The sequence below is a fragment of the Rhinatrema bivittatum genome, chromosome 5, assembly GCF_901001135.1.
Source record: "Rhinatrema bivittatum chromosome 5, aRhiBiv1.1, whole genome shotgun sequence".
Taxonomy (NCBI): domain Eukaryota; kingdom Metazoa; phylum Chordata; class Amphibia; order Gymnophiona; family Rhinatrematidae; genus Rhinatrema; species Rhinatrema bivittatum.
Genome location: NC_042619.1, coordinates 50,507,331 through 50,525,646, shown reverse-complemented (window position 1 = coordinate 50,525,646; position 18,316 = coordinate 50,507,331). Strand labels below are relative to the sequence as shown.

The following is an 18,316-nucleotide window of genomic DNA, read 5'->3' as shown; positions in this document are numbered from 1 at the left end:
GGTGGATATGATAGAAGTCTTTAAGATCATGAGAGGTCTTGAACGAGTAGATGTGAATCGGTTATTTACACTTTTGAATAATAGAAGGACTAGGGGGCATTCCATGAAGTTAGCAAGTAGCATATTTAAGACTAATCGGAGAAATTTCTTTTTCACTCAACGCACAATAAAGCTCTGGAATTTGTTGCCAGATGATGTGGTTAGTGCAGTTAGTTTAGCTGGGTTCAAAAAAGGTTTGGATAAGTTCTTGGAGGAGAACTCCATTAACTGCTATTAATCAAGTTTAATTAGGGAATAGCCACTGCTATTAATTGCATCAGTAGCATGGAATCTTCTTAGTGCTTGGGTAATTGCCAGGTTCTTGTGGCCTGGTTTGGACTCTGTTGTAAACAGGATGCTGGGCTTGATGGCAATTTCTTATGTTCTTAACCCCCGTGGCCGATGGGACTCCTTTCTCCATGAGGGCTGAAAATGAAGTAGGTTGCTGCTGCCTTTAGGGTTAGAAGTGGAGGAGGCTGCTGCTGCCGCTAGTTCGGGGGAGGGGGAGAGTGAGTGAATGAGCAAGCATGTGTGTTTGAGATCCTGTGTGTGTGTGTGTGTGTGTGTGAGATTGAGTGAGAGAAGCATGTATGTGAATGATTGAGAACCTATACATGTGAAAGAGAGTATGTGTGTGATTGAGAGCTGGTTTAGGTGAGGGAGCATGTGAGAGAGTATATGTGTCTGTGGGTGATTGAGAGCTGGTTTAGGTGAGGGAGCATGTGAGAGAGTATATGTGTCTGTGGGTGATTGAGAGCTGGTTTAGGTGAGGGGGAGCATGTGAGTATGTGATTGAGAGCATGTGTGTAAATGAGAGAAAGAGAGAGCATGTTTGTAAGCATGTGAATGAGAGTCTGTGCGTGGGAGAAAGACAGCATGTATGTGTGTGATTGTAAGCCTGAAAAGATAGACAGCATGTGTGTAAATGTGTAATTAAGAACCTATATAAGTGAGAGAGAAAAAGCACGTGTATATGTGAGTGATTGAGAGCCAGTGTGAGAGAGAGAGAAAGTTGCAAGCAAACCATCCTTCCTCCTATTTCAAAACAATCTCAGGGCACCTGGATATCAAACGATCCTAGGTATGCAGAGCAAAAAATTGTTTGTATCCTTATTATTTTTCATTACTGGGTGTTTGTGTCTGCTGTTTTGAAATATTTTATTGGCATCTAGAAATTTTTTATGAGTTTTAAATTATTGGATATTTCATTCATCCGCTGTTTTGAAATAATCTTTTTGTTAGTATGGTTTTACTGCTACTGATTTTATATTTCTTGATTTGTTTTATAAGGATGGGTGATGGTTCTTTTTTTTCCTTTGTTGCACTGCAAACAGAAACTCTGGCTTGCTGCGGTTTCCAATTTTTGTCTGCATGCTTCTAGTTATGCATTTTAATCTCTTTATTCTTTGTTAGGTGAGGGTCAGCACATGTGATTCAGGTGAGGTTCTTTGCTGGCGTGTAGCTTCTATGTAGGGCTCTATAGCAGCCTGACTTGGTCCGTTTTCCTAATAGGAGATGTATTGGTGTCTTAAGGCCTGGTATAATATTTTCAGTGTTGCCTTTTCTTAGGTAAAGTGTTTACTGTTAAGGGATGGAAATTGGTGCTGTTTTGGTGTGGGATGTTTACTGTTTATGCAATTTCTGTTCAGACAGAATATGAATCTTTTTTTCTTGTGTCATTCTTAACAATAAAAATAATACTGGGCCTTTATTTTTTATTTCCGTCGAACATTGTAATGAGCAATGTGTCACATGTGAGCGTGATCTGTCAGGTGGGAAAAAGGTTGAGAACCACTGAGCTAGACTATTGCAATTCCTTTCTACTCGGGCGCCCAGTGTCCACTCTCAAACCTCTGCAACTACTGCAAAATGCAGCAGCCAGATCTCTCACAAACAGCAAATGCTCCGCCCACATCACACCCATTCTTAAAGACCTCCACTGGCTCCCCAATACAAAATCCTAACCCTCATGCATAAGACCATCAACAATGAAAAGATTGACTGGATGAAGGACACTCTCCACCCACATGATTTGCAAGGAGACCTCCGATCCAGGAACATCGGACTGCTAATGATTCCCTCTACAAAACAGGCTCACTCTACCACAATAAGAGAACGCGCCATCTCAATTGCAGGCCCCTCACTATGGAATAAACTACCCACACAACTCAGAACGGAACCTTCAACCCAGACTTTCAAGAAGATCCTAAAAACATGGCTATTCCAGCAAGCCTTCCAGCCAGCGAGTTAATGACACTCCCGATCACTATGAACTCACTCCACCCCACCCCACATCCTTGGTTAACACACTCCGTTCTTCACCGCCCATTTATAACCCCTCTGAGCTAATCCCCCAAACAACTCCCCCCCCCCCCCCCCCGGTCCTTTACATAACTTTAGTTACTGAGTCCCTATTCAAGTGTTTAAACTGTCAAGTGTTTGCTAGCTGCCCTTTAAAGAAAAATAAGACACTCCTATCTCATCATCTCATGTGCTTTGTATATCAAACGAGAGTTCCAAACTGTTAAATAAGTTATGTAAAGAATGATAAGTTACTCTGTAAACAGATGTGAAATGCCATATCGAATGTCTGTATATAAAAACAAATAAATAAAGAGACTTTGCTGTTTCTGACTCGCTCCTAGATTCATCAAAATGCTATAATTTTGCATGGATAATGTCCGCGATAAGGGGTGTATTTATGGTAATTTTAGAATTGCTGCACCACGCACTATGTTAGCACTTCGCATAGGTAGTGTATTGTGGGGTGCGTTAAAGGTTTCACAGCGTGCCGAGAGAGACTCTTTATAAGGCCTTTATAGTAGTCAACTTTTTAATCAGTTCGACATGCGGAGTGAGACGTATGAACAGCACAGTACACCTCAGTGAAGATTTGACATCATTTGGAATGAGGAAAATCTCCCAGAGATGAGATTTCTACAATGTTTTCTCGCACTATCTTGATAATACCCTGTTTTAGAGTCCATCAAGGTTTAGTTATTTCCAGAGTTAAAAACGTGCGATATTGTCCCTCAATTTCATTAATCCCACTCAAACCCCTCCCCAGTCTTGCCCCTTCAAAAAATTAGCATTCACACCATGTGATACCATTAATATCGCATGCAATAACCTTGTAAGTTTTTTAGTACATTATTAATGGGACCTGTGGTCACAGTCAAATGGATCCCACCCACAAGAGTATTCATAGGATGGAGTTTTGCTTGGCCTATCTTTACCTTTTTTTTTTTTTTTTTTTTTTTAACCATTAATCAAGAATACCCACCAATCATCTCTTCTGGATTCAGTAGTAGGCTTTCAATATTCTGTAGTCTTATAGACTTGTTCTATAAAGATAATTTATCAGAGCCAAAAGATACATTCCATCTAAAACACAGAACATTTGACGGAATATAACAGACTGACTTCCATAGTTATTTTATCAAAATCATCCCTTACAAATTAACAGGGTCATTTATCAAATGCCTTAACACATGCGATAAGCACCATAATGCATGGTGTGACGCAAATTTTTAAAAGGGGGAGGGATTGGGTAGGAGTCCGGGGTGGGATTTCCATTTGTGTCTACACTTTCACAATTCTATTTTCTGATATCCTGTTGAATCACAACCCAAACCATCCTAACACCAACCTCCCCTTTAACCTTTCAAATACTATCCCTAATAATCCCCCCACAACCCTTTCCCTCTCCCCAACACTTAAACCTCAAAACTAAGCTAACTCCCAATCCCATTCCCTCTCCGCCCCCCATACATTTGCCCCCTCCCCACTCTTCTAATCTACTCACTACAGCTCCAGACATCACATATTACATTTTCGCATTCCACCAAACTTTCCAGCTGTAGTAGTATAAACAAAGCTCTGTCCAAAGACCGCAGCTTATATCTGGAGTTATTAAACAAACAAAACAATAACAAAAAATGAAACGTTCATAATAAAAAAAAAAAAAAATCCTTCGCTCCAAAGGACTTGGATCAGGCCCAAAAAAAGTTTAAAAAAAACAAAAAACATATTAAAAACAAGCAATATGAGCACTCTTCTGACAAAACCAAGGCATCTTCCTGTATACCCTGAGGAGTAGATTTTAAAAGCCCTACGCGCGTAAATGGGGTTACACGCGCCGGGCCTAAAGCCTCGGGACGGGTCTACGTCCCGGGGCTTTGGGGAGGGGGTGGGGCACTCCGGGGGTGGGGCCAGAGGCAGGCGCAGCAGGTAGAATAATTTTTTTGGGGGGGCCTAGAATAGGGATAGGGGGTGGGTTGGTTAGGGGAAGGGAGGATAGGGTAGAGGGTTGGAAAGTTCCCTCTGAGGCTGCTCCGAAAGCACCCATTCTACCACTACCACACACACACACACCTGCCACTCACGTACCCATTATACCACACACACACCTGCCACTCATGTACCCATTATACCACACACACACACAGCTGCCACTCACGCACCCATTATACCACACACACACACAGCTGCCACTCACGCACCCATTCTACCACATACACACAGACACACACATACACAAAGCTGCCACTCACTCACCCATTCTACCACACACACACACACACACACAAAGCTGCCACTCACTCACCCATTCTACCACACACACACACACACACAAAGCTGCCACTCACTCACCCATTCTACCACACACACACACAAAGCTGCCACTCACTTACCCATTCTACCACACACACACACACACACACACACAAAGCTGCCACTCACCCATTCTACCACACACACACACACAGCTGCCACTCACGCACTCATTGTACCACACAGTCATACACACACACACACAAAGCTGCCACTCACTCACCCATTCTACCACACACATACACACACACACACACACACACACACACACAGCTGCCACTCAGGCACCCATTGTACCACGCACACACACACACACACACACAGCTGCCACTCAGGCACCCATTGTACCACGCACACATACACACACACACACAGAGCTGCCACTCACGCACCCATTGTAGCACGCACGCACACACACACAATCACACACAGCTGCCACTCACGCACACACACACACAGCTGCCACTCACGCACTCATTGTACCACACACACACACAATCACACACAGCTGCCACTCACGCACCCATTGTACCACACACACACACACTCACACACAGCTGCCACTCAAGCACCCATTGTACCACGCACGCATGCACACACACCCAGCTGCCACTCACGCACCCATTGTACCACGCACACACACACACACACACACCTGCCACTCATGCACCCATTGTAACACACACACGCACACACACACACAGCTGCCACTCACGCACCCATTGTACCACACATACACAAAGCTGCCACTCACGTACCCATTGTACCACACACACACAAGCTGCCACTCACGCACCCTTTGTACCACACATACACAAAGCTGCCACTCACGTACTCAGGCACCCATTCTATCACACACACACACACACACACACACACAGCTGCCATTCATGTACCCAGGCACAAATTCTACCACACACACACACACACAAAGCTGCCTCTCACGACCTATTGTACCACACACACACAAGCTGTCACTCATGCTCCAAGGCATCCATTCTACCACAGGCACACAAAGCTGCCACTCATGCACCCAGGCATCCATTCTACCACAGGCACACAAAGCTGCCAGTCATACACACACAAGCTCACATGGAGCCTCTTCTCATTGTTTGGCCCAATAAGCCTGGCCTCCGCTTATCAGCCACTGGCAGCCTGACCTCTGGTGATGCGCAGGGTTTCTCCACTCTTCGGCCCCGCCGGCCTGGCCTCTGCTGCTGCGCACAGGTCTCTCCATTCTTCGGCCCTGCTGGCCTGGCCTCCGGCGACGGCGTGCAGCATCTCTCTGCTCTTTGGCTCCACCCCTGGGGAGAAGGGAAGCGCAAGTGGGGCAGTGGGACACTGGGAACCGTGACACACCTGCCGGTGCTTGGCGACACACTGGTGTTTCGTGACACACCGGTTGAGAATCGCTGCTTTAAGGAAAGGTATTGGGAAGAGAGTGACACATAGGCAAAAGTCAGGCCTGCAGCAGTCTAGGATGATTTTCCTGTAGGTCTCTATGGCTTATTTGGCCCAGAATTCAGTAGGTCTGACCCACATCACTTCAGCAGACTCTAAACACAATGATAAGTATTACTGAAAAATCTGGTTTACCATGTGTTACCATTAAAAAAAAAACCAAACAAACCCAAAAACGAGCATCTTTCACCTTTTTATTACATTTTTTTTTTGTTCTAGGTATATCGTTGACTTTTTCCTTGTGGTAACACAACTGGGATTTTGCAGTGTATATTTTGTGTTCTTAGCAGAAAATCTGAAACACGTGAGTAATGAGAAACTTTTATGATCTTTAATTATATTTATTTCTCCTTGTAGCTTCATGGTTTTTCTTCAAGTTACAGTTAAGACCGTAAAGAGTGTGCCGGAAAGCTGTGCTAGCACTTACCAGTTACATTTTGAACCAGACTGCAGAATAGAAAATAGGTGTAGAAAGACACTTGGCTGCCTCTTGGATTTCGTACAGTTTCATGAGCAGCTGTTTTAAGTATGACATTCCTTTCATGTCTTAACCTGATTCACTGGTAATACCTACAGCAGGCCCCATCTGAAAGGAAATATTCGTGGGTATAGAAAAAAGTGCTAGCATGTTATACAGTGCATTTTCTTTTCTTTTAGGCTGAAGTCAATGTAAAAAGTGCAGAATCTGAATAAGAAATGTATTATGATCCTATTACAGTTTAGAGAGAAATGCAAATCTAAACTGAACCGTTCATATTTTAGAAAATGTTCATAAAATGTATCAATCTGTTACCTGAACTTTTTACACCGCTGAAGATTTAGGTGCCGTTTATGGTTTAAGTAAATTATGTGACCCTACATGTATCCTGTAGGGGGCGCCAAAGGCTACATCTTGTTCAGATGGCTTAAGTATAAGGAATAGCTGAAACAGTTTTTATGGTAAAATGTGTTGTGTCTATCTGAAAGGTTGCACAAAGTAATTGGATCAGTCTTCCGATCACTTGTCTCTGTTTTCCTGCTAAATTACCTCTTCTGTTTTCATTTGGGTCTGTTAACTCTGGGACCCCTATTGGAGACAGGATGCAGGGCTAGTGAACCATCAATAACTAGATATACTGGTTTCAGGTTGAACTAGCTGATGGCACTATTGCTGCTGCTTAATGAACAAATGTCCTTTCAATTCTCACAAAATTAGATCCATTGATAATTAGCCTCTAGAACCTGCATAAATATAAATTTGCAATCTCAAGGTATGTAAGTGAATTATAGCCCTAATGATATGGTGGGGAGAATTTTAAAATGATAGTTTAACTTTGGTAACTGGTCAGCCACTTCAAAGTGGATTCTATTCAGGTACTATAGGTATTTTCCCTGTTTCCAGAAGGCTTACAATCTTAGTTAAAAATGTTAAAAATGTTTCGATGTAAACTGCCTCTCCGAGGCATCGGTTTTATTTCCATGTAAACCGGTGTGATATGTATATTATACAGGAACATCGGTATATAAAAACTAAAAATAAATAAATAAATAAATAGGGCGTAATTTTCAAAAGGATGTGAGCACATAAAACTGGGTTTTACTCACATAAATGCACTCTACGCGCATAAGTGGGCTTTTGAAAACTGCTATGATATATGCTGTTGAATTGTCAATAGGTTTTATGTGCATAAGCGCATTAAGGGAGGATAACGTTCAAACAACTGTGCATGGCAGCATATGCATACATATATGGCCATGTGTAGTTTTACCGTAGTATTTTAAAGTCCATCTGTATTACAAAATATGCATATCTTTACCCTGCAGTATATATGCACATGTACATGCAATGCATTGAAAGCGAATATTTTAATGCATTGAACATTAGAGAAGTGCTTCGGGTGAAAATTTCATGTCGGGCTACATTTCGGGGCCCCCCCCCCCCCCCCCCCCCGTGGGAATTTTGTTTTTCCCGCGGTTCGCTTTTTTTTTTGGGGGGGGGGGGGCCGATTTCTTGGGTTAGCGTGCACTAACTCAAAAATGATTTTTTTCCGAAATTTTGGGAAAAATTAAATCATTTTTCGGTTCTCCCGAACTATTCCGAATTAGGCAATTTCGTTGACATTGCCTAATTCGGGAAAAACGACTGCACATCCCTATTGAACATACATAATTTTCCTACCTATTTTGAAAATATACGCAAGTAGATTTTACACAAGAAAGTAAAGAAGGACTTAGTCGCTTAAGTCATCCAATTTTAGAATATGAAATTAACAAGTTTACCAATTAGTCCACCAGTTCTTCTCCAGGTTAGCAAGACCTTTCTAGTTCTTCAGCCTGAACTCCTCCCACCCAGTCAGTACTATCCCATAACATGTTTAATATCACTTATGCTAGATAATTATCAGATGTAAAAATATGTGAGTAAGCTGGCAAAAGTACTTTTTTAATTCATTTTTTCTTTTCTTTTCATTTTTCCTTTCATTATATACGTATATATATATATATTGTGAAACCCATGAGAGAGAGAGACAGAGAGAGTGAGAAGTGTTAACAAAAATTGCTTATTGAAAATGTATCTAATTTCTGCCATTGTAACAAAACAGGCAATGCAGTCGGCGTCCCCAGACACTAGCAAATGAAAGGAAAAATGAAAAAAAAAGAAATGAATAAGCTAAAGAAAACAGAGAAGGGGACATTCAAAAATATGTATTACAGGCAAACGGCAGAACATGCACGATTCGTGGCAGAATTTCAAACCAGCACTACAGAGCTCGGTGTCTCCAACACGCTAACTAGGAAGATAAAATATTTTTAAAAAGATAAACGGCAGTACAGGATCAGAGATGGAGATAAAGTCCCATAAACAATGTAATCAAATGTATCAAATATATATATATGTATAGATTGTGAAACCCATGAGCGAGAGAGAGTGAGAAGTGTTAACAAAAATTCGAAACACACAGCACTGGCACCTATCTAAATTTTGGGAATATGCACAAAAAATATAAAATAAGATCGCTAGCTACATTGCATACCCTCAATACAATTTCTAACATTTCAAGATGTTTTTATTAAATCTTATACAAATATATTGCACATGCTATTGGGCCATCACCCATACTAAAAAAGCCATTTACACCAATCATACTACATCGAGCATTAAAAATCAACATACCCGTACCCCATAGTTACATCAATATTGTTCCAGTACATTGCACTCAGCAGTTTGTGATATTGTGCATTATCAAAGTTCCACATTACTATAGATATTCCTTATAAACACGCTTAGTCCATCCCAACATAGGCCTAAGTTTCACCTAATAAAGGCTTCATTAGGGGAATATTGTAAAGAATTGTTTCCAATCATATGCTGGCTATTTGTTGTGCTTATATGCTTTAGCAGAAAATCAAACTTCATTATTAGGAAAAATATATCCAGCTTATCTTGCTTTTGTAAAGGTGCTTTTACTTAGTGCTGACAATCCTGCCTTCTAGGATATTGCACATATGTTGTTGACACTATAAGGGGGGGGGGGGCAGTTGGGGCGTGTCAGGGGCCTTCTTGGGCGCAGCCTCGCGCATGTTATAAAATCCGGCGTCGGCGCGTGCAAGGGGGTGCCCACTTGAGCACCTTGCGTGCGCCGAACCCTAGGGGAGCCCCGATGGCTTTCCCCGTTCCCTCCGAGGCCACTCCAAAATATGCCCCGCCCCTTCCCCGCCCCTTTTTTCAATCCCCGGGACATAGGCGCGTCCTGGGGCTTGCACGCGTCGCCGTGCCTATGTGAAATAGGCTCAGCGTGCGTAAATCCAGCGGGATTTACTAGCGTAGGGCTTTTAAAATCTGCCCCTATGATATCACAAGATGCAGTTAATCACTGCTAAAGAAATGATAGGAGCAGAAATAGAGCGAAACATGTTTTAGGAAGTAATTAGAACAAAGTAAAGCAGACCAGCAAATGGTAGGGAAATGATAGAAAAACATGAAGTTGCATTGTCAGTGTAACCCAAGTTATAAAAACAGGAAGATACATGAAAATGTCATGGCATGGAGGCATAGCCCACTGATAGAGCATTTGGCATTAAGTACATGCAGTACAGGACCCTCCGTCTGCTTTTAGCCAAGTTAAGTTTTGGCATTCATCCAAGTAAATGGCTTTTGAAAATTCTCCTAAGTGTTGAGGGCATCAAGGGTACGTGAAGAGAGTGAGCCAGGGTCACTGGGTGTTCTGCTAATTGTGGCACACGTTTGAATGAAATTAGATGAATGGTTCAAAAGTTATTAGCGTTAAGGGGAACAGACAGACTTAACTTAGGCAGGACAAACGCAATCTTATAAGGCCAGTTTTCCTATGAGGAAACTAGGTAAACATGGGGAAAAAAACAAATTTAAATGATACCAGTTTTAGTTACAAAAGTATTGTCAACTCATTAAAGAAAATTCAGAAAACAATGGTAACTTGTTGATTGAAGCAAACAGTTCAGAAAAGACACTTTGGGAATGAAGCCGGGCAGAATGATGCAAAGTCCATCTGAATGCTAAAGCTTATAGCCAGCATGACTGTCAGCTCTTCCTGAAATGAAGATTTGAAGACTCACTTCTGTGATCAAACAAAGGCTTCAGTACAGCATGCAGAAGCAACCCCAGAGCTGTAATATTACTAGCTGAGCTTGATTTCAGTTTAATAATATGCAGCTGCTGACACAAAATAAATCATGCTGTTTTAGCCTCAAATTATGTTGAGCCTAGTATGTGGTTCTTATTTTTTTTAATAAAACAGCAAAAAATGTAATTGTGTCGTGCAGAAAATTAGACTGATTAAGCAGACGTCTTCATGCATGAATGCGGACATAAAGCTTGATCATGCTTTCCTGATTATCAATCTAAAAACTAGGGATTATTTGCACTAGTGTGGCAGCTTTGCTTAAAGCAGGATCTCCCAAAACTTTATATCCATGCCATGTACATCCATCTGTGAAGCGAAGCACCATTGTATTTCGTCGTCATACTTCATCATGGGATGTGGAAAATAGGATGTAGTGAAGATAATCCGGGTTTTACAACTTTTTGGAGCCAGTTTTAAGTTTTGGGAAAAAAAAAAGCCCACAGGTCAGTCTGTCTGTACAATTTTTAAATAATGCATCATTTCTCCAAAGATTTAATTTCCTTACAGCTTTTAGAACAGAAAAAGTACCACAGGGGAAAAAAATTGTATCAGCACAAGCTTGTGCAACATGAGCTATGGAACATTTGCCAGAGTTTTAAATGTAACACTTATGGGGAAAGGTTCAAGAGCATGCATGCCAAGCTGGATTTTAGCACCCATAGGTAGGACTCGGGAGTGGGGGAGCAGAGAGTAGGCTAGGGGTGAGGGTAGCCAGAGTGCCATTGCAGTGTCCCTTTGAAGCACCACAAGGTCCTAAAGCAATAAGAGCAGGCTCCTCATCGGCCCAGGACTTTTAACACCTTCAAATTTATGATGCCATAGGCACTTTCTTATGTTGTCTGTGCCTAAATCCAGGTCTGATGCCGAGAGCCGAATGTTCTGAAATTTGTTCAGAAAAAGAGGGAAATGTTTCAGAGTAAGAGAATTTTCAGAATGGAGAAAAAGGGGGATAGTTAACAGTTCTATTAGATGAGATAATTAAATCTAATACTTTAGCAGTGGGAGAGAGTCCGCATATAGCATTTTGATTATTTTTGTACCATTTTGTAGCTTTAATATCATCAAGAATATTAAAAGCCTTAAAAGAGCATTAAACTTCAGAACATAAGACCTGGTTGATGCTTAATGAAGAGAACTACAGTTTTATGAATAATTTACTTTTTTGCTGTATATGCAATTGATTGTTTTATTGTGAAGTATAACCTATTGTTGTAAACTGCTCGGGACAACTAATTTTAGTTGGGAAAGCGGTTTATAAGTTATTTTTAAATAAAAATAAATACATACTATCCTAAACCAATTAAGCCTGATACATCACTTTGAATGCATATACAGCATTGCTCTCTGCTTCAACGGCAGGGGGAAATGTGGAAAACAGGATTTACATTCAGACAACATCCAACAAGGCATGGATCTGTGCAGTCTAGGTAAACAAGCATCAGGTAACTTGCTTGATGTGGCGGTTACTACCCTTAACCATTAAGTCTTATGCTCACCCTTGAAGCAACTCCAACATTACTCTCTGCATCAGTGACAGGGAATGGCAGGAAATTTGAATCAAACAGTTACCAACAAGGGACCTGAATTTGGTAGTTGCTGAAACAGATAAGTATGGGAACATAAGTGGGAGCTTGCTGGGCAGACTGGATGGGCCAATTGGTCCTTTTCTGCCGTCAGTTCTATGTTTGTATACATAAATAAGTGTCATGCTGGGTCAGAACAAGGTCCATCGAGCCCAGCATCCTGTCTCTGTCAGTGGCTAGTATCTGTCAGATACCAAACTGTTGATCCCAGGGATAATCTCTGGCTAACAACTGTTTATGGACTTTTCTTTCAGGAACTTGTCCAGTCCTCTTTTGAACCCCCACTATTTTCCTGAATGCATTGCTGTCTGGTTATTCTCTCATATTTGCTCAAACTGTGTCCTTGGCCTTCAATCAGACTTAGTTTTCAGGTTTCCCACAGTGAACATTAATGGGATATCTTGTTATATATTTGGTCTAAGAACCAAACTTGGCTAAGCTCCTTGAGTTTGGGAACCATTGCCTTATAAAGTTGTTTAAATCACATTTTAATAATCCCAGGAAAAGACTGTGCTTCAAAAACATCCAGATTTCACAAACAAGACGATTGCTGCATGCTGTTAACAAGGCTGAGTATATGAAAAGTAGCATTGAGACGGCCATAGCCTCAGTTCTGAGATGTTCTCTTTCAATGTGGAAGTTTCATAGCTGGTAATTTGTCAGTGTCTAATTTTAAAGTAAAAAATCTGCAGCTGCATAATGTTAGAAGTTGCCTTTTTTTTTTTTTTTTTTTTTTAAACCTCCACAGGTGCTTGAAGGCTTTTTGGAAAACAAAATCATATTTCTTGGCAAGAACGGCACAAGCAGTCCCCATGAAAAATGGAATCTTGACTTGCGAATTTACATGCTGGGCTTCCTTCCTTTCATGATCCCTTTGGTCTTCATTCGGGATCTCAAGAACCTGTCAGTGTTTTCATTCCTTGCCAATGTTTCCATGGCCATCAGCCTTGTTATTATTTATCAGTACGTTTTTAAGGTGAGTACAGATGTTGGCTTCTGTTTTTCAGCGTTAATACCACAGTTTTTCAAATTTGGAATTATATTTGTATTCAGACCTAGAAGAGAAAAGTAGCAATTGGCTGAAATCTAATTAAACTGACAAACACTGATATTTAGGTAAACTAGCAGGTTTGAAAAAAATAGAGCAGCCCAAAGCAATAATTTACTAAACATTTGTAAGTAGAGAAGAGGACCTTCATTCAACTGGCATAGGGGAATATTGTCATAGCCTCATCAGGCTACCATATCTCCACCTATTTAGCCAGCGTCATACTTTGAATTGTATGTTCTTTATACAATTGAAAGTATGACATTTTTGGACCAGTGATTATAGTGGCTAAATAATGTGGAGAAATGGTAGCCTGATTAGGCTGTGACAATATTCCCCTATGCCAGTTGTATGACGGTCCCTCATCTCTACTTACAAATGTTTAGTAAATTATTGCTGAAAGATTTTGGAGTGCAGGGTTGTTTGTTTTTTTTTTTCAGAATTGAGTTTTGCATTTTTTTTTTATACCTTTTTGTATTTTGTGAAACTAGCAGGTTTTCCAGTTTTGTAAGCTAGCATATTTGTTATTCTGTGGACTCGCTGGTCTCCCAGATCAGCTGGCATTAGCCCATTAACATCTGCAAGGTTGCTTGACTTTTATGGAGGAAACATTATGGGCCTGGTTTTCAAAAGCATTTACATACTTACAACTGGGATTTACGTGTGTAAATGCACTTTACCCATGTAAGTGGGCTTTTGAAAGTTGCTACAATATATGCCATTGAATTGTTAATAGGTTTTACCCGCGTTAGGTGCACTTAACGTGGGTAAATGGCTTTTGAAAATGTTTGATAGTATGTTACATTTACATGCATAACTCCTTTGAAAATTCACCATTTAGTGAGTGGCAGGAAAGTACAAGTAAGGCTTTTGAAGAGTATCCTGAATTGTTTATTGGGCATTCTAAGTTTACATACAAGGGAGGTTAAGTTCCTAGATGCCATCATTGACTGCGTTATACAGCAGTTGGTCCTGGAATTGACTAGAGGGGGAACTATATTAGATCTACTCAGTGGAACACAGGATCTGATGCAAGAGATATAAAGGTGGTGGATCTGCCTGGCAACAATGATCATAATGTATTAAAATTTGACATAAACATTGGAGGGCATATATTAAAGAAATCTACTGCAGGTAGATTATGATAAAATGAGGACATTTGTTTAAAAAAAACCAAAAAACCCAAAAAACTGAAAGAAGCAATGCAGGAGGCATGGATGCTGTTTTAAAATTACCATCCTTGAGGCCCAGACAAAATGTCTTTCATGCATTAAAAAAAGATCAAAAGAAAATCAAACAGCTGACAGCGTGGTTGAATAGTGAGGTGGAAAAGGTATTTAAAGCCAAAAGGAGATCATTCAAGAAATGGAAAACAGTCCCAAAAGAGGAAAATAGGGAAGAGCATAAGCACTGGCAAGTTAGAATCTAAAAAGTAACTAAGGGGGCAAAGAAAATTTGTAAAGAAACTTGCCATAGAGGTACAAAGAATTAAAACTTTTTCAAGTACATTGGGAGCAAAATGTCTGCCAGGGAGTCAGGTAGGCTGCTAGGCGACTGAGGCCTAAAAGGAGTAGTCGGGGAGGACAAGGAAATAGCAGGAAAGCTAAATGAGTTCTTTGCCTCTGTCTTTACTGAGGAGGATGTCGGGGTCATATCCGCACCAGAAACATTTTTTGATGGTGATAACTCTGAGTGACTAGATGGAATCTCCATGAAACTGGAGGGCGTAGTAACTCAGATTGGCAGACTATAAGGAATACCAAATCGCTGGGTCTGAACGGTATTCGCCCCAGCGTTCTGAGGAACTTAAAAATGAAAATGCAGCCTATCATTGAAAATAGCCATGGTACCAGAAGACTGGAGAATGGCCAGTGTGACACCAATTTAAAAAAAAAAAAAAAAATGCTCCAGGGATGATCTGGAAAACTTCAGACTGGGAACCTGATGTCTGTGCTGGGCACATGGTTGAAGCCATTCTTAAATACAAAACTACTGACTATATAAATTGACCAGGTTTAATGGGGGAGAGTCAGCATAAATTTTTGCTAAGGGAGCTTATCAATTTACTAGATTTTAGTGAGGGTGTAAATAAACATGCGGATAAAGGTGAGCCAGTTGATACAGTGTATTTGGATTTTCAGAAGGTGTTTGTCAAAGTCCCTCATGAGAGACTCCTCAGGAAATTGGGAGGTTATGGGATAAGAGGCAGTGTCCTATTGTGGATTGGTAACTGGATAAAAGACAGGAAACATAGGGTAGGACTAAATGATCAACTTTTCAAATGGAGGATGGTAGTTAATGGAGTGCCCTGGGGGGGGGGTCTGTATTGGGACCTGTGCTTTTAGCATATTCATAAATGATCTGGAGAAAGGAACAATGAGTGAGATGACAACATTTGTACATGATGCAAATGTTTTGAGCTGTTAAAACAGCAGCGGATTGTGAAGAACTGCAGGACGACCTTTTGAGACTAGGAAACTGGGCTTCTGGGTGGTAGATGCAATCCAATGTGGACAAGTGCAAAGTAATGCACATAGGGAAAACTCATCCCAAGTACCAAGTACCTGATGCTGGATTCTGTGTTAGGAGTCGCCACCCAGGAAAAGGACCTCAGAGTCCTAGTGGATAATACTTTGAAATCTTCGACTCCATGTGTAGTGGTGGTTAAAAAGGCAAATATAATTTTAGGAATTATTTGGAAAGGAATAGAAAATATAACTGAGAATATCAGATCCAAGGTGTGACCATACCTTGAGTATTGTGTGCAGTTCTGGTCGCCCGACCTCAAAAAATGCTATAGTGTGCATAAAAATGATACAGAGAAGGGCGACAAAAAAAAAAAAAAAAAAGATGGAAAAGCAAATAGATTAGGGCTCTTTAACTTGTAAAAGAGATGACTGAGAGGAGATATGATTGAGATTTATAAAATCATGAGTATGGTGGAACGGATAAATACGGAACAGTTATTTACCCTTTCAGATAACACTAGAACTAGGGGACACTACATGAAACTATCAACCAGCAGATTTAAAACAAATCTTAGCAACTATTTTTTTCACTCGGAGAACAATCAAGCCAGGGAATCTGTTGCCACAGGATTGCTCAAGGCAAATAATATAGTGGTTTCAAAGCGGATTGGACATGTTCCTGAAGGAAAAATCCTTAAACAGTTATTAGCCAGGTAGAATTGGGAAAACCAGCGCTTATCCCTGGGGTGTGATACAAGAAATAGTTCAACTATTGGCGATCTGACGGGTAGTTGTGACCCAGTCTGGACACTCTCAGCGACAGAATGCTGGGCTTGAATGACCCGGTTCTGACCTAGCAGGACATTTCTTACGTTCTTACAAACTGTTTTGTGAGATATTTTAAAACAGTTATAGTGAACATTTTATTTATTTATTTTATTTAAAATTTTTATATACCGACATTCATCAAGGATATCATATCGGTTCACATTGTAACATAAACTGGCGCTAGGCATGGCGCTTTACATTGAACGATTAAAACATGCGAACAAGGTATTAAAAGGGGGTGGGAGATAACATGGGAAAGTTTGCATTAAATTATATTATAGCAACGTTTGCAATTATATACATATGTACAATGGAAAATAAAGACTAAGAAGTGCAGGCAGGCTAGTGAGGGAGAAAGGGGAGGAGGAGAGAGGAGAGCTGAGAAGGAGGGAGGAGCGGGGGAAAGAGGTAGGAGGGGGAAAGAGGGAGGGGAGAGAGGGACAGTGAAGGGGAAAGTAGAGGGGAGAGTGGAAGGTGGATATAATGGATAGGAAGAGTGAAAAATTAGGTGTATGCTTTAGCAAAGAGCCAGGTCTTAAGCTTCCGCTTGAAAGATTTGAGGCATTCCTCTTGCCGTAAGTCAACTGGCATTGTATTCCAGAGGGTCGGCCCGGCTATAGATAATGCACGGGCTCTCGTGGAAGTAAGTTTGTAGAGTTTAGGAGAAGGGATAGGCATGGTTGCAAGGTGTGCATGTCTGGTAGGCTTAATAGACTGGTGTAAATGGAAGGAATCGTTAAACCAATTCATTTCAGGGTTGTATAAGGCCTTATGGATTAGAGAGAGCGCCTTATATTGTATGCGGGAAGCTATTGGAAGCCAATGTAAATCTTTTAGAACAGGGGTAATATGGTCATGTTTACGTAAGTTGGTCAATATCCGGGCTGTGGTGTTTTGCAGGATTTGAATGGGATGGATGGCATTGTTGGGTAGGCCGAGAAGTAGGGAATTGCAGTAGTCGGTCTTGGCGAAGATTGTAGTTTGAAGCACTGTACGGAAATCGGGGGGATGTAGTAGGGGTTTGAGTTTTTTTAGTGTGTGGAGTTTAAAGAAGCCGTCTTTGAGTATGTTATTGATGAATTTCTTAAGTGTGACATGACCATCAAGGATGATTCCCAGATCACGGACTTGTTGGGCAAATTGGAACTGCGTAATAGGGGGGAGGATTGGTTGGTTTTGGGGTGAGATGTGCATGATTTCAGTTTTCGTGGTATTAAGGGCTAGGTGGATGGAAGATAGGAGATTGTTAATGGAGAGGAGGGTTTCATTCCAGAAATCCATGGTTTTCGATAGAGAGTCGGTGATGGGTATGAGCAGCTGAACATCATCAGCGTATATGTAATGAGGGAGATTTAGACTGGAAAGGAAGTAACAGAGAGGTAGGATGTATATATTGAATAGGGTAGAGGATAGGGAAGAACCCTGAGGGACACCTCGGTTGAGGGGGATGGCCTTGGATACGTGATTTCCTAATTGAATTTTGTAATCTCTGTTGCTGAGGTAGGAATTGAACCAGTTGTGGGCAACGCCTGTAATGCCAATTTCAGTCAACCGCTGTAGGAGAATAGGATGGCTGACGGTGTCAAAAGCGGAGGATATGTCAAGGAAGGCAAGAATGTATGATTGCCCTTT

General features: G+C 41.1%; 1 protein-coding gene across 8 annotated transcripts in view; it reads left to right on the top strand.

The window, feature by feature from the left end:
• SLC36A4 (solute carrier family 36 member 4) overlaps window positions 1-18,316 on the top strand; it is a 155,974-nt gene that overhangs the window by 41,718 nt on the left and 95,940 nt on the right. For all 8 annotated transcript variants that reach the window (XR_003856846.1, XM_029602311.1, XM_029602312.1 and 5 more), the window contains 2 exons: window positions 6,334-6,418; window positions 13,089-13,316. Coding sequence is in view for 7 of the 8 variants with exons in the window: in XM_029602311.1 (XP_029458171.1) it covers window positions 6,334-6,418; window positions 13,089-13,316 (313 nt within the window). In the remaining variant the exon portion in view is untranslated. The remainder of the gene's footprint in view (window positions 1-6,333; window positions 6,419-13,088; window positions 13,317-18,316) is intronic.